The sequence below is a fragment of the Apaloderma vittatum genome, unplaced genomic scaffold (assembly GCF_000703405.1).
Source record: "Apaloderma vittatum isolate BGI_N311 unplaced genomic scaffold, ASM70340v1 scaffold15864, whole genome shotgun sequence".
In the NCBI taxonomy this organism is placed as follows: Eukaryota; Metazoa; Chordata; class Aves; order Trogoniformes; family Trogonidae; genus Apaloderma; species Apaloderma vittatum.
This window is the reverse complement of record NW_009713367.1, coordinates 4,585-21,155: the sequence shown is the minus strand read 5'-3', so window position 1 is coordinate 21,155 and position 16,571 is coordinate 4,585. Positions and strand designations below refer to the sequence as shown.

The window sequence follows — 16,571 nt, the reverse complement described above, 5'->3', positions numbered from 1 at the left end:
GGCTGTGGTGTAGTGGTTAGGTGTGCTGGGATGAAGGTTGGACTAGATGATCTTCAGAGGTCCCTTCCAACCCCTGACATTCTGTGATTCTGTGACTTTTTTCCCAAAGCTAGGTCGTAATCTGACTCTGTTGGAGGTTCTGGGATTATTTGTTTCTCGTTGTTCTTTTTCTCTGTATCATTACCTTTGTAGTTTGCAATATTCTCAGTAAAGAACTGGCATTCCTATTCCCATATCTTTGTCTGAAGGCCCCATAATTTCAAAAGTACAGCAATTTGGAGGTGTGGTGGGCGTTTTACATTCCCCATTCCACGGAAGGCTTTCCCCTGTCTTCTAAACCTAGACAAGAACGAATGAGACCAAAGCAGAGGTCAGTGCCCTGCGTTACCTTGCCGTACTCCTCCCAGGAGTTGCTCCAGGTCCAGTAGTGAGCCTTGTAAAGCCCGACTCTCACCGCCATCATCTCGTCACCACGGTAATAGAACACGGGCCTGAGGAGGAGAGCAGAGCTGCATGAGAAACGCCAACGCGGCCAGGCCGGGCAGACAGCGCCGCGGCAGCCTGGCTGATAAGGGAGACAAACACTTGAACGGCGTCTGACTTCCGATTCGGCTATCAGTCAGAAACAGGCTGCCTCCTAATAGTCTCCGCTGCAAGGTTTTCAATTAACACTTTTTTTTTATTTATTTTTTTTTTAAAGCGTTCATCAAGTCGAGAGCTCGCAGGGCGCAAGAATGAAACATTATACAGCTCGGCTGCCAGGGATTGTTAATCCTTGAACTACCAGACCCTGTTATTTCCTACAGAGCGTGTGGATTTACACGCCAAACGTCTCAGAAGTGGGGTGAGAGCGAGAGAACCGGGGACGTGCAGGCTGCTGGGATGCTTCGCCTCATCTTTACAGCGGCACCAAGCGAAGCACCGTTAGTGTCACACAGGCGGGGTGGCCGGGGAGGACACCAGATGCTGGATGACATCTCAGAAAAACTCCATATGGAAAAACCTGGCAGCCAGACACGTTTTATTTTTAACCCCTGTCCGTTTTCTTGCCCACAAATCTCCCTTTGCAGTATCTAAACATACCACCAAGAACTGCAATTTTTTTCCCCGGAGGTTTTCCTGATTTAAAAAATACATTGGAGAGACACACCTTGATCGAAGAATTTGGTCTGCACCCCTGTGCACACACGACCCTCTCCCCAGACACCCCAGCAACGCTCCTCTCGCTCTCCCCAGTAACACATTCTTGTTTTTTGAGGGAATGGCGCAAAATTTTAGTGAAAAGGACCATGTGCGGGAGAGAGAGGTTTGATTTGTTGGTGCAAGTGATCACAGAAGGACACCAGACTCGAGTCAGCTCTTCTCCCCCGTTGTTTCTGGGCGAGAGGGTGAAGCTGTTTTTTTCTGGGGTACATACAGCTTTCAGAGATGTCACCCAGCAAAGCCTACCCGCTCCCGGTGATGCCACCTGGAATAAGTAGACCCTAAATGCAAGGTAAGATTAAAATATCCAAGTCTGAATGATAGGAGTGGCCTTAGATCTCTTCTATTTTAAAAGCTTAGCCTCCCCACAGGTTCCTTGCACAAACAACAACCCCTTCTCCTTTGCCACCACACCTGAAACACGGTGAAATAAAGGCAGCTTGAGCTTGTCGAAGCCCTGAACCTGATCTCAACCCGTTCCATTAAGAAAAGCCCAAACAAATACACCCGAAAGGCCACCAGCCTCCTTTTGCCTTGCCATAAACAGTCAATATCTGACCACCTACTACGTGTCCCTTTGATTGAAGGTGTGGGAGTTAGCTTTTGGGTTTTTTTTTTATTTTTTAAATAACATTTTCCACCTTTGAGAGAGGATTACAGCTCATACTCAAAATTCTGCTATTAGAAATTTCTTTCGTCCTCATTCACTTTTTCCTTTTTATACTCGAAAGAACACAATAACTGCACCTCCTGGAAGGTTTCGGGGGGTTGTGAAAACTGTGACAGGTCTGGGACAAAAAAAAAAAAAGAAGGAAAAAAAAAAAGAAGAAAAAAAAGACTTGAGTGACTGCGATTGTAACAAACAGCACCAGTTCCAAGGGGTTGGTGACTGCAGCGAAATTCTTTTTTAAAACAACACAGAAGCTTTACCAACTTGCAGAAGTAAAGATGGAACAGCCTGGGTTTGAGCAACCTGTGCCTCACGTCGGCCGCTGGCTGAGCTCTCAGGTAACGCTGCACACACACTTCTTGCGTTAAAGGGCATCCAAAAAGAGTTTTACAGAACAAAGCCTTACGTCTAACACAGAAAAGAAGTCAAATATGTCTTCCATGCGTATGCTTCCTCACCGTCTCAAAGAGGACAAAGATGTTTGTATTCAGATTTCCCAGGCTGCCAAATTATTCCCCAATCAAAATCACAACTACGAGACCTCTCTTGACCTCCAACCCTTCCAGCGCGAGAGCCAAGGATATTTGCTGTCAGATCTTAGCGCCTGCACCCAACAGCTGACAGCACTCCCCTGTGCCCCTAAAGATACCGGCTCTTTAACCCAATCTAGTATTTCAAAAACATGCCCAGAAACAGGACCTTGGGAGGTGATAAATAATGTATTCTCCCCTACCCAGGCTACAGTTCTCAGGCTTTTATCTCCCCCCTTGCCATATGTTGTTCCAAGGATCCCTACTAACCCCCTGACATTTTCATCTGTCCCCAGACTCCGTTGTGTGGCAACATGCCACATGTCGGGAAATCCCACCTCCGCGCGCTCCGCCCGAGAATTAGCTCTGGCGCTGCCTCGCTTCACTGAGCAGGAGCGGAGGACGCATCAATCCGGTTTGTAAAATATTTCTGCCAAACTCGATGGGAAAATTAAAAAAAAAACAACCATCTATAACCCAAAATTCGGCATCGCTTCTGTTTGGAGCTCTGGGCTCATAACTAACCTGTCAATTAGCTTGCCCTGCAGCATGGCAGGTAAAAGGTCGATGCCGTCAATCTGTCTGTCACTGGGAGCCTGCAGTCCCGCCAGGGAGAGGCTGGTGGTGAAGAGATCCATCACGTTGCCCAGCTGATGACTGACCTGAAAAAAAAAAGGAAAAAAAAAAAAAAAATCAAACAGAAAAGCGTTTGCAAAAAAAAAGGCCTTTAGCGAAAGGCAGAAAGACACAGGCTGGTTTTCGCCAGAGCACAAGGGTTGCTTCCTGAAGCTCCTTCTCTGCTAAACATCTTTTGAGAAAATCTCTCTTTACGGTGCTGCAGTCACCAGCAAACCTCCTGTTGAAATCATAAAGCAAAGATGATCCATAATTCTCCACTTCCAGGGAGCATTTGCATTGTGACGATTTTTTTTTTCCATTTTCCCCTCTTTTCTTCTCCCTTCTCTCCATGTATCCGCTTTACAGGAGCGTGTTTTCACCGAGTTCCACTTAATTCAGTGCCTTTCAAGTCATTTGCGGGTTGAAAAATCAGCACTTAAACCAAAAAGTCCTTGATTTGTTCCCTCTGCAGGTCATCTCTGGAGTCCAGAATACCCTGAGAGAGTTCCCAGAAAGCACAGGGATAGATGGATAATAACAGAAAGAGCCTGATGACTTCATCTGCAAACCATTTCCAACAATTCAAGAATGGTAAAGTTGTGGTATTTTTAGTATAAATTTTAATAAGGGAGAAAAACATCTGGCTTTGGCACCACTGGAGATGTGCAAGCTTCCCCCTCCTTCCTTTTTTTTTTTTTCCCCCCGTTTTTTTTCTTAATTGGAAGTCATACTTATCTCTCTGGTCTTAATTATTTATATTTTAAAAACCTAAAAAGACTGTTCTGACTGATTCTTTCCGAATCTTTGCTCCCACCCTGCCTGTGGCACACTCCAGTTATCTGCTGCAGGACGTTTAATTAGCCAGCGACACGCTAAACTGAAGCAGACACATTCAAACCAAGAGCAAGACTGTTTTGCACCACGATGCGACACGGAAAAAAAAGCCTTTTCAGCCGCACCACTTGTTCAGAAAGAAGCAGCCATCTGATATGAGCCCACATCTGTAAGTAAAGAAGCACTTTTTGAGCGACATCCAAATCCTGTCCCGTGTGAACATTACGATGCTGGGACTATCAAAGACTTTTTATCTCTGAATCTTCCTTCCACGCACAAACAGACCCTCAGCCCACAAGCTGACACTAATTATTTAAATACGACAACAAATGATAACCTGATAAATGAATTCTTGTGAGAAGCTGGCTCTGGAGAAAAAGAAAAACTACAGGGGAAAATGCTATTTTTTGCTGGGATGCTAAGCCTTTTATTAAGAGGCTGAGAAGAATGAACAAGTTTGGGGTTTTTTTTAAAAAGAATCTGGAGAAAGCAATGTGCAGGGGACTAATTACAAGTTTAACAATATAATATCACAGTAGTTCTGAATTTTAATGGCTTTCATTCACCAAAAGGTGTTAGCAGGAACACATAGTATTAAAGCTGCACGCGAGAACACTTCCTACAGCTCTTCAGAAGGAATCAAAGTGCAAAGCTCTAAGCACAAGAGGAAGCCTGACCGTGGAAATCCTTGCCCAGGAAAGCAGTTGAATCAGTTGACCAAGATCAATAGGTCTGGCAGAAGGTCTCGGGCATTTGAGGTTAAGCCTGAACGAGTTTGTGGCTCAGCCTGTCCCCGCAGGCAGCGACAAACAGAGATGGACCCACCAATCCCTCGCCAAAAGCAGATGGACACACCAAGTTCCCTCTCTCTGCGTGGAGAAAAGGGTGGGGATCTTCTGACACGCAGCTGCGGGGAAGGAACCGGATTTGAGCCCTGAGATGGGGGGATCTTGGAGGTCTGTTCTAACTTTAATGATTTTACGAACCCCGCTTCTTGCTCTCCCCGGGGCCACTTGGCAAACAGGATCAGCTGCGGGATGGTGCTGCGTGCCGGCCCCTCGCAGAGGCTCTCCTCGTGTGTGCACTCCGAAAGGACAAAATCCCCCCCAAAAAAAACCTCACCTCAAGCCATCAGCTTGAGAACCACTGGTGCGGGGAACGCCGCGCTCCGTCCGAAGTCAAAGGGGATTACGAGCGCTGAGCACCTCAGCGAAGACGCTCAGTCCCTCGGAGGCTCATCTGCCGGCTAATTCACCCCAGGCGCGCCTCGGGAGAGCTGCGGGGTCAGCAGAACACCGTACGCAGAGCTCGAAATCTAATAACGAGGAGATGTGGCACCCGCCTTGCTCCCTGACAACCGCTCCGGCAGGAGCAGGCGGGCAAGCGGGCGCTTGAGACTTTGGGTTTTTTGCAATTAGACCTCTCACCGTTTCTAAGGCAAATCCGAAAGTCACTTTTCCTCGTCATCGCTCCGCTCCCTCGCCTCAATCTTTCGATAACAGGCAGCAAGAGGCAATCGGTGACCCCAGCCTCGTGCCTCTAATATCACCTGATTTATACGACGTGTTGTGACAATCCTGTGGGGCCACCATGGTCTTCTTGTACCGGCCCTTATTAACCATAACCAGATGTAGATGACTCTCTTTAATCATCCCATTACGTTCCTGGTCTCACACAACATTTTTCCATGAAGCAGAGAAAACTTCTTAAGGAAATTAAATGCCCATGCCACAGCCACTTGGATTTATCTGTGCTCTGCAGCACCGCATTGAAGAAGGAGGAAGGGGGGAAAAAAAAAAAAAAGGTTAATATTCATATAAAACTTTGAAGTATTTTCAGAGAAAAATAAAAAAAATTACCATTTTCTCCTGTCAACAGTGCTCTTTCATTCTAGTTGCCTTTCCCATTTCTGGTTGGTTTTTTTTTTTTTTTGGAAAGAAAAAGAAAAATCCAGAGAGGGCAACAGCCCAGCGAAAATAAATAATATATAAAAAAGAGTGAGATCAGATATTGCTCGTATCAGTGAGAAACAGCCGGTATTACGCACGTAAGAACGGATTTTTCCCCCCGCTCCTTCCTCCCCCTTCTTTTTAATAAACTCTCAGTATACACATAACGTCTTTAAGAAAATGAAATCCTTTTGCTGTGGGCCACGTCGCTAGAAGAAATAGTCACCACTGCTGTTATCAGCGCTTTCAAGCTTTAACTCTGAATCAAAGGCGACAATTAATAAAGTCGCCCCCGCCAGGAATGGAAAGGAGGAAAGCTAAATATTTGAAACTGGGTGAACAAATGTCAGGGTGTTTTTAAATAAAATCCTTTTACAGTTATCACAGCGAGCAGACCTGATATCCCTGTCTAATTCAATTTCAATTTGCGCCCCATGGGAGATAGCGAAGAAAAGGTTGCAATGCTGTCTTTGGCTTGATATGTTCTTTTCTCCTTCAGGAAGCAGGCACGAGAGAGGAAGGGGAGGAGGGTGAGGGAACAGAAGAGGAGGATTCAAATACCAACAGAATATGATGCTTTTTTTTTTTGCTTTTTGCTTTTTTTTTTTTTTTCCTCTCCTCTCCAGCTGGATCCTTCCAGAAGGCAGATGTGATGAGAGGAATGTTGAAATGCTGATTTGTTGTGAATTCACCTGGAAAACGTAACCGAGGAGGAAACTGCAGAAAGGCTGTTTGTGTGAGAATAAATATTCCTGATGGGGGACCAGAATTAACGGAATGTTGATGCTCAGAGCAGCACACGCTCCCGAGGCATCCCTCTCCCCCAGAAAGCTGCAAATCAGCCAAATGTACCGATAATTCCAACCTCTATCGATACCCTGACAATCCTGTCACCTAACTTCTCGTGTCTAAACAAAAAGGCACTCTTTTACTTCAGTAAACGAACATACCCTTTGATGGAAACAAAAAAACCCCACCCCACGGACCTATAAGCTTATTAATAAACTGCCAGATCCCACCAGCAGAATGAGCCGGAGAATCAGACAATCCTAGAACGGCCTGGGTTGGAAGTGACCTTAGAGACCATCTAATGCAACCCCCTGCCACGGGCAGAGATGCCTCTCAACCAGCCCAGGTTACTAGACCAGGCTGGACAATCCCAGCTCCCTCAGCCTGTCCTCGTAGCAGAGCTGCTTCAGCCCCTGGATCATCTTTGTGGCCTCCTCTGAGCTCATTCCAACAGATCCACGTCCCTCTTAGGGTGGGGACACCAGAGACATAGTCTTCTTTTTCTGGCTGCAGTTGTGCCAGCTGAAATGATCCCCAAAACGTCTCACGCCTGGAAAGGAGCAGCCTTTGCCTTGGGAGCCAGCCCAGCGCAGGAAGGAGGAGCTGACCCTTCAGTTTTTGCGCTTGGCACTCCTGAGAAGCTTGTTGTTTCCACCCTGGTTCGGGGCTCCCGAGACTTTGGGGCCTTCAACTCTTTTGAAAAGAAAGAGCAATGAGAGGCTTTGAAGTGCTCTCCCCACATCTTAGAGATTCTTGGGCTACACAGGACTTAGGCTGACTAGTTTAAACTCACAGTCAAGATGATGATGAAGATAAAGACTCCATAAGATATGAAGAAGAAGCCCAAAATGCAGTAGCAAACACGTGTCTCTTCACTTACTACATCAGTGAAAGAGGCAATTAGAACGCAGTAACTACAGGTCAGCGCAGCGTGAGCTGTGTTACACAGAAGCGATGCCAAACCTCTCACCTGCGGTCAGTGCTGCTGCGGGTACCAGCGCTGGAGCCTCGGCGGCAAGAACACAAGTGGAAAAGACAGATAAGTAGCTATTTACGTATTTACGTATCAGTCGTGTCATCTGGGGGTCTAACCCAGAGCAAGGCAGCACATCCCGGCGACAGGGTTCAGAACGGGCTTCTCGAGGCACCTGAGCGAAGTCCAAGAGGACATTTGGGAGCGTAACACCTGCTCGTGCAGACACTCGGCAGGCAGCACCGCGGGTCTGAGCCCAGGACGGGAAGGATTTCAAGTTAAGCACGTGCTTATGTGCCCAAGGTGACAGCAGCAATGGTGGAGGAGGGGATTTTGGGGCTCGTACCTGCCCTGGTAAGCCTTAAGCAAACTCTTCAGCTTGCTGAGCAGGCACGGGCTCATGACAGCACGGCGTCAGTCAGCCCATTCACCTATGCAAATACGGTAACTCCACACAGGAATGACTTTTCACAGGAATTCAAACGGCAGGAATGACCTTTCACAGGAATGCAACCAGCAGGAAGCCATGCACCACACCAGGCTGCCCAGAACGTTCTGCCCCGCCGAGAGCTTCAGCGCCACGCGACGCGCAAAAGGCTACCTGGGAAGGGTGCAGCAGCAAGCATAAAGCAGGCGCAGTGATTTCGCTGCTCATGTTCTTAATTATCCTTGGAGTTACTACAACGGAAAGAATTTCTGAATTTGGTATTTACTTGTCCCCATTTATAACGCGTGTTTACTTTTAGCACATTATTTAGTTTGGACAGGGAAAACAAAACAGTCCGCTTCAGTTTCATGTTCTCATGTGCTAGCCCAAGGCTGTTGTACTTGGCTTGTAAAGGCTTTATGGAAATGTTTAAATTTAAACAAAAAGACTGTTTTCATTTCAAATTAAAAAAATAATAAAACATCCCTAGTAGGTTTTGTGAACTCTAAAAATGATGAAACTGAGCTACCCTCCTGCCCTCAGCGGCAGATCTAAGCTATCTGAGGGCTTCCTCCTAAATGTAAATGATAAATTATCATTAACCTGACTCAATTAAACCACCAAAAAGGAATGCAACCTCGAAATAAATGTTTTATTTATGAATAGTTTGCAGTCTTAAGCACAGTGCCCCGTTAATGAAGCATCACTTTCTTCAGGGATGAGAGATGCTCGCAAAGGGGAAGGTATCTGTATTATTTACCGTGAACCCTGCCTGCAGAAGAATTGATTGCATCCTTCTTTAATGAGAACTGGGACAAGAGAGGCTGGCAGTGCCACTGGAGGATTATTTTGAACTGATCCTATGTGAATTTGTGTACAGGCAGGGAAGAGCAGCAGCCTGGTATCTAGATGTCCCTGAGTGGAACTTTCATCAAACACCAAAGCGAGAGCTGTGAGGGTCAAATCGTTTGATACTTCAGGGCATAGAGAGCACGTGTGGGCAGCACACTCCTGCTCTAGACCCGGCCGCACGTTAGCTTTCACTCTCCGATTTGTTCAACCGTGTAACCCACTAAAAATACCACGGTCCAAAAGAGCAGAGGTTTTAAACAGAGCAGGAAGACAGACTAGAAAACTCAGTGCTCATAGAAGTGTCGATCGCAGAGGGTCCAGATGCAAATTTGCACTAACGAACAAGCACAGCGTTGTTCTCCAGGGGCAGGGTTCAGCTCCTCGTTTAGACACGTTGAACTGACACGTCAGGCACGTTACAAGTCTGATGCAAAGCCCCCCCGAAACCCAGCAAGAACCACTCCGTTCACGTCACGTCACTTCCAGAGCGATCAGAATCGTTCAAAGCAGGTACTCACCCCTCCTGCAGGGATATGTCCAGGCCACCAAGCAATAGCTGGCTCTCTCATGCCACCTTCAAAGGTGGTTTGTTTGCCACACAGAAAAGGACCGTTGCTTCCTCCTAGAGAAACAGGAAAGAAGCCATAAAAAACAGTTTAAAAAGCATATTTCAAAGGGACACTGTCAGTTAGGAAATTTTTGAGGCTGTTTCTAAATGAACTTTCACTTCTGCATGAATGCTTCTTCAAATCACATGTCCAGAGTTGGTTGGTCTCTTTGTTTGTTGTGGTTTGTGGGTTATTGTTTTTAATATTCCTTTCTGATGAAATTTCAGGAGTGTCTCCTCAGCACAAGGAGAAAGTGACATTTAAACACAAACAAAGAAAAAAACCCAACCAACCAACCCCCTAAGAAACAGAAAATATTTTACTGGCATTCTCCCTCCCTTCAAGGATGTTAACTGCTGTTTGTAACTAAAAGCAATATGACACTTTCAAGGAGGAATAGTATTTTTTTCATAATCCATTTAAAGTATCAGAGTAGTATTAATTAGATGCAGATGCAAGTGTGAGAAAAATAATCACGCATTCCCTGAATATTCACTCTCGGAGACAGCAAGTGCTTTGCAGGAACGTCTGGGTTTTTAACCCAACCTTGTAGCTGAAGCTTGCTGAGGAACAAAGAGGGAGGTCTCGTGACTGATTCCAGGTCATGCAAAGTCAAACACAGTAGCTCAGCTGAAATCAGAACTCAGGATACTCCCTGGGCTGTGGTGCAATAACCACGAGACAGCCGGCCTCCACACAGAAGAGAGTGGGTTATAAAATCAATTTCCAATGACTCCGAGAGAAAGAATCATTTAAACACAAGGCAACTTCTTGATATTTTTCACGAGAGCTGAAGAAGGCGGGACTCTTGAACTCTCTGTAATTACTAATAAAGCTCAAATATGCATTTGGCAGATGGAGAGTAAACACGCTGCTCCGTTACTGTGCCTGGTCCTAAACAAATTAAAAATATTCCCCTCCTGCCCTGATAGTGAAGCACAAAATGGAAAGGCACGCAGGTGAACAGCCACACTGGGTTAGGTCAAAAAGTCGATTTAGCCAAGGCTACCTCCTCCAAAGTGACCAGAAATAATGAACATAAGTCGACTCTAAACATAAATGCTCTACATTTTAAGGCTTCTCCTAACCACATTATAGAAAAACCCAGGTACAGGTGGTTTTCTCCACCAACCATAGAGATTTAAGCCTTGATTTCACAATTCCAGTGCAGGTTTGTTCATGTGAGGCTCACCTTGTTTAGGAGCTGAAATGAGAGCAGCCCCATTATCAGAGGTGAAAAACACAAAAGTGTTCTCACTGATGCCCAGCTTCCGAAGGTGGCTGAGGATTTTTCCAACGCTGTCATCGATTTCTCGCACAGCATCCCCGTATCTGAGGCAAAAGTAGATGCAAAACATTATAAAAGCAGCAGAAGAGAAAGCGTGTCGAACAGCAGAACGCGTTGCAATCAGTCACAATGCTTTTAGGGGGACGCCAGTTATACCTGGGCTAAGAAATACTTCTCCTACGCATCAGGTACTGTAATAAAGTTTTCCACCATCACTGTCAAAACCCATATCTACGTGCAGAGAGCAACCTGACTTGGGTATTAAGGTCAGAATTTGTTGGGATGTAAGCCACTCTTGGACAGAGACCAGCAACCGATATAAATTTAGCTGTAAAATTCTCCAATGTAGGCAAAACCACTCCACCATAACATAGTTTTGCTGGTTTGAAGCCGCACTCTCAAAAGCAAGGCTCACGAGATCTACAGAGCTCTTCGCATCCTGCAAATTGCGTTTTTCCTGCATGCTCTTCTACTTGCTGGTCTGATTTAGAGGCTTTTAAAAGGGGCACTAATCATACGAAAGCCTTCCAAAAAATTATCTGTGCCACGTACAGCACTTCATTACTCATTACAACTGGCAAAGGAGCTTAGACTCCCCCTTCTCCCCCATTTGAGTCACGTGGTCTCCATTTCAGATCACAGCAAAATTATTAAAGAACAATCCAAGCAGGCTCTTTCACTAATTAACACATTTCAGCACAGATATACACTTTTGAGAAATAACTGGTGTACACGGATCTAATAAACATTGCTTAGGTTTTTTTTGGTTTCTACAGCATGAGGTATTAATCAAGAAAACCCCAAAGCCAAGACTTACAGTCCTCTCTGACTAGTGCCCAGGAACTGGTTGGAGGCATAAACAGGAGCGTGGGTAGCATCTATCGCCCAGTATAAAAAGAATGGCTGCTGGCTGGCCTGCTGCTTGCTAATAAAATCGAGAGCTTCCTGTAAACAACAATAAAAAGGAATTGAACGGAATCATCCTCTGCCATCTAAATCTCTCCAGAAAAAGAAACATCCAGCCACTGCGGCTCAGAAACCTGCACTAAAATAGACAGTACCTGCAGGTAGATCTGAGTCAAGTTGGCTTCACCCGTCTTCAGATCGATTTTGAAATCTTCGTAATATCTTAAGAAAAAATGAATCAGGGAGGAAAAAGAAAATCAATTCTAAGGAATATACAACATAAAAAAGCTTTTTTCCCCCCCTACTACTTACGGCGTAAGTAGATGACGAGCAGGTCACAGCTGCTACTCAGCAAACTCTCTTCAGATATTAAAAAGAATGTTACCATATTTTTTCTTATGGGAAAAAGCAGTGAAAGAGCCAGATTCAAATTAATAACAAACCGCAAGTTCTGGACAAACCTGAGCCACCAACCTTTCCCTGTTAAGCTATTAGAACAGGGGTAGTAGCTTAGAGGTCTCACATCACTCTTCCTTCAAGAGCGAGCTGTTTGAAATGCGAGCAAAATTCTACACAATCACTTCCAGGGAGATCGAGCAAGCCTGGAATCAGAACTTGGGTTTCTTTGAGAATGTGACGTTAGAAATATCTTTAGACGCCAATTAAGCAAGAAGAAAGGCAGGGGACAGTTCTGAGGAGAATAACAGCAAGTGGAATAAGATGCCACCCGACTCAAAAGCGAACAGAGAGGAGCGGCACAGACCGCAGGCCTGGAGCATGGGATGGTGTTACGCAAACAGACAAAAGGTTATTACAAACAGGAAGAGAAGGAATAAAGAGGTCTTTCAGTCCAGAGTAGAACCAGCTTGCAAGAGAAATAGCAGAGTGAAATCACCACAGGAAGCCTTTAGGGCACAGAGGGACAAGCAAACATCTCTGGGAAGGAGGCACCCCAGAGCAGTCCCACCCCTAGGTGCTCCACACGGAACTTGGAGGTTGGCCTTTGTCCTCAGACCTTTATTAATCTTCAGAATCAAACATCTAGCTTCATATCTAATGAACTTCAACTTTAAATTCAGATGATAAGGTAGAGATGAGGAGGACGGGACTCCTCACAAAAGGTGGCTTAGGAGTTTAGAATAAAGCTCAGTAGTCAGCTACCACGCCTGGTCTCTGAGGGGCATCAATACCAGAGAAGTAGGTCTGTATTGAATCAGCTTTAACTGAAAAAGTCAGAGTGCCACCATCACAGCTGAGAAGCAACAGGCACTGCCCAGGCGACAGCACTCGAGTACCCTTCGCTGCCAGCACTGCTTTTTCCCGTCAGAAGGACTGCCCTTGCTTCCTCTCCTAGATGTCAAATTCCTTCTTGCTGGTTAATCCATACCTTCCTGTTCCTGCCTGCTTTGTGCATTCTCCTACAAGTCTGTCTTAGTTCCGAGGCTGGATGTTGGCCACCACCAGAGGAGAGGGAAGGTCCTGTTCGAAAGTACTAGGGCAAAGCAAGTGATGAGGTCCTGGCACGGGATGTTGTGGAGTCCACAAATATGAAAGCGTTTAGAAAAGAGACAAGACCAGCTCATAGAAGTTAAGTCGGTGGCTACTGAACATCTGGACACAAGCTTCAGTTTAGGAAAGTGGAGAGCCATAAGAGAGGAACCTCTCCACATATCTGTTTTCTATAAGCATTTACCACCAGCACTCATTACAGAGTGTGATGGATTAAACGGGCCTGACCCAGAAGAGCTGTTCACGCGTTTCATGACTTTTCACAAGCACCTTTTTCTGCACCAATTTATTGCTCAAGTATGGGACACTCTGTAGGAAGCTTACTACTCTGTAGTAAGCATCTCAGATCATACATGGGGTATGAGACGCTTGAGAAGTCCTCAACATGGGGTGCAGCACCTGTAGATTGCTGCCCATCCAGCTGAGCCTGTGACTCTGAGTCTGAAGTACCTGCTGGTTTTGTCATCCATTTTCCACTGAAGTGGGTTTGCTACGCTAGAGTTTACCTTCCAGCACTGTTATGCCAGCAGGGAAAGCAAAGAAAACAGCGTTACCGGGTGAGTAGCTGAATTACCTGCCGATCATTTCCCAGTCCCTATACACAGGGATATTGGGGAGCGCTCTGTTATCAAAAGGTCCAAAATGGCAGTTGGGGGATCCAAACCATTCATCAAACCCGTGCTTCAGCGGGTGGAACTGGGGCCTGTGACCCAGATGCCTCGGAACAAAAGAAACAGATGAGCTGAAATTCTGCTGCAAAGAAGCAAATAAAAAAAAAATCTCATCAGAACGGCATGCGAGAAAACAACCTTTGCCTAAGAAGAAAAACTCCAAGCATTTTAATCAAATAAACGGCTGCAGGGAATTGACTTGCTCTTTCTCATACTTGTGGCAAACGCAGCCATGCAGACTCACTCCATTTTAGTCTCCTGTCCAGTCTTTGGTTTCCATTATTTCCTTCCATTGGTGTCTCCTCTCACGCTGTCCCGATGATCTGTACTCATGGACTACACTGCCCAAAGCCACTGCAAAGTCACGCATAATGTTTTACTTGAGGATTCTGATCTACGAGAAGCCACTTTTATACCACTAAGCTGTAAAAATATGAGGCAAAGCTCATGAAATGCACCATTATTTCTGCATTTCCTTTACGGAGTATTCACGCTGGCAAAATGGTACGGAGAGACCCGAGTGCAAATGAGGATGAGTTCTTTACGTGCACACATGAGCATAAAACACGTTCAGCTACTCCTGATGACAGCTCCATTCTACCACGCCGCTTGAAAATTCTCCATCCTTAACTTCGAGATGAAGTTCCTCTCTAATCTCCAGCTCCCATACTGCAAATTCTATTTTTTCTTCATTTATACTATCTGGAAGAGAGAGAATGTCCATCCTCTTCCAGTCTCTAAAGAAGATCTTTGTAGCTAAACGTTTATTTAAGCATTCCAGCTTCCACTCACAAGCCTGCAGCTGCAACCGGTCCTTTCTGTGCCATCATCCTCTGCACACTTTCTGAACTTAGGGGGCATAAAATACGTTACCTGAAGTAAAATGGCCCACGGTGTTATTCTAAGCTACTCCAAAACGAGTTATAGCAGAAAATGATCATCATTCCACCTATGATCATCTCTCAGTGATGTAATTAAAACTGCAAGTCTGACCTGCAGGATTCTACCCTTTCCTAATTTATATACATGATAACACAAAGCTATTCCTGGCTGTTTCTACAACATGGGATGTGAAAAAATACTTTATTCTAAGAAAGCCCTACAAGAACTTACAGAAGAGACTTGCAAAAGGTATTGAACAATTACTGAGATGCATATTATTCTCTCCCTCTCACAACACACACATACAAAAAAGACAGATATTTAGTGAAATGCAACAAATCCTAAACCAGTCATGGAAATTACTTGACTTGCAAATCTATAATTAAACATATAAACTCAGTGCCACCAGGACACCCTGAAAAGTTCTTAGAAAGGATGTTGCAAGGATATTAGCTCAGTGGGTTGCAGCGTGGTGCTGATAATATCAAGGTCACGGGTTCGATCCCCGTTCGGTCCCCATGTGCTGCCTGATCCAGTTGAGGCGTCCCTGCCCGTGACAGGGAGGTTGGATTAAATGATCTCTAAGGTCCCTTCCAGCCTAGGCCATTCTATGATTCTATGCTATGAAATTTGCCCAGGAAATGCAGAAGTCTCTAAAAGCCCTGAAATTCCATGCATGGCTAGGACGAGACTCCGATTGAACTACTGTCCTGTGCATTTCTTTACCCATTTCTGGAAAGCAAAGGGCGTGCACAAAAATTAGAGACTGTTGCTGGGCAGAATTGTTCTCTAGTCCCGTCCAGGACAACAGTCCTTGGGTGCACGACAACAGCACGCCCCACATTTGGATTTAGTCTCTTCTTGCCAGCAGCTGCAGGCCCTTCCAGATTCACCGTTTTCCAAATAACTGCCTGGAACCAATCTGTATTTGCATTGTTTATTTCTTTTTTTTTCCCTGGGTGTATGAATTTACATTTATTAGCGCTGAACTGCATCTTATTGCATTCAGCCCACTGAGCCGGTTCTTCACGGCCACTCTGCTGTTCGGATTCATGGTAATAAATAATTCACCCTCTTAGGTTAGTTTGTTTTCTTGCCAATTTGCAGCAGCACCGGTAAACCCGACCACAACTCAAACTCACTCTTCTCTAACTTGTTAACGAAACTGCTAAATAAATTGTATCCCATTATTTTCTTAAACAGTAGCCCCCTGATGCCGCTCCTGTCCGAAGACTCTTCATTAACAATTACTCTGTTAACCAAGCAGTACTCCTCTGGTGTCTGCATAGTTTCTCAAGTAGTTATTTATGCATTTATTTATTTATTACAGCACTGTTCCAAACCGCGAAGTAACTGTTCAGAAATCCCCAGACCCCGTGTGATTCCGCTACAGCCCACAAGTGCGTTTGAAATCTGAATGTTACAAATGCACCAGTTTCAACCATTACACCAGTAATTCCACTGTGATGGTTTGATCCGAATGTATTTCGGGCTCTTCCCTTCCGATTCTCTGCAGATATCGCAAAACACTGGTTCTCAGAAGTTCTCCTGTATCCTCTACAAAGATTATACTGTACTTCTGTGAAAGCCCATAAAGTCAAAGGACAAAATCCACAGGGTATAGGTCTTTTCATAGAATCATAGAATCACAGAAACATAGAACAGTTTTGCCTGGAAGAGACCTTCAAGATCAGTGAGTCCAACCTTTGTCCCAGCCCTGTGACACCACTGACCCACGTCCTTCAGCACAACACCCACCCGTCTCTTAAACCCCTCCAGGGATGGAGACTCAGCCCCTCCCTGGGCAGCCTGTTCCAGTGCCTGACCACCCCCTCCGTAAAGAAATTCTTCCTGATACCCCA

At 45.4% G+C, this 16,571-nt stretch overlaps 1 protein-coding gene across 1 annotated transcript in view; it reads right to left on the bottom strand.

The window, feature by feature from the left end:
• Positions 1 to 16,571, bottom strand: part of GALNS (galactosamine (N-acetyl)-6-sulfatase) — a 45,183-nt gene that overhangs the window by 24,629 nt on the left and 3,983 nt on the right. Inside the window, exons 4-10 of the mRNA XM_009868353.1 lie at positions 13,731 to 13,874; positions 11,803 to 11,869; positions 11,559 to 11,686; positions 10,646 to 10,785; positions 9,364 to 9,467; positions 2,929 to 3,065; positions 389 to 491 (exon numbers count right to left, since the gene is read on the bottom strand). Of these exons, the coding sequence (XP_009866655.1) occupies positions 389 to 491; positions 2,929 to 3,065; positions 9,364 to 9,467; positions 10,646 to 10,785; positions 11,559 to 11,686; positions 11,803 to 11,869; positions 13,731 to 13,874 (823 nt within the window). The remainder of the gene's footprint in view (positions 1 to 388; positions 492 to 2,928; positions 3,066 to 9,363; positions 9,468 to 10,645; positions 10,786 to 11,558; positions 11,687 to 11,802; positions 11,870 to 13,730; positions 13,875 to 16,571) is intronic.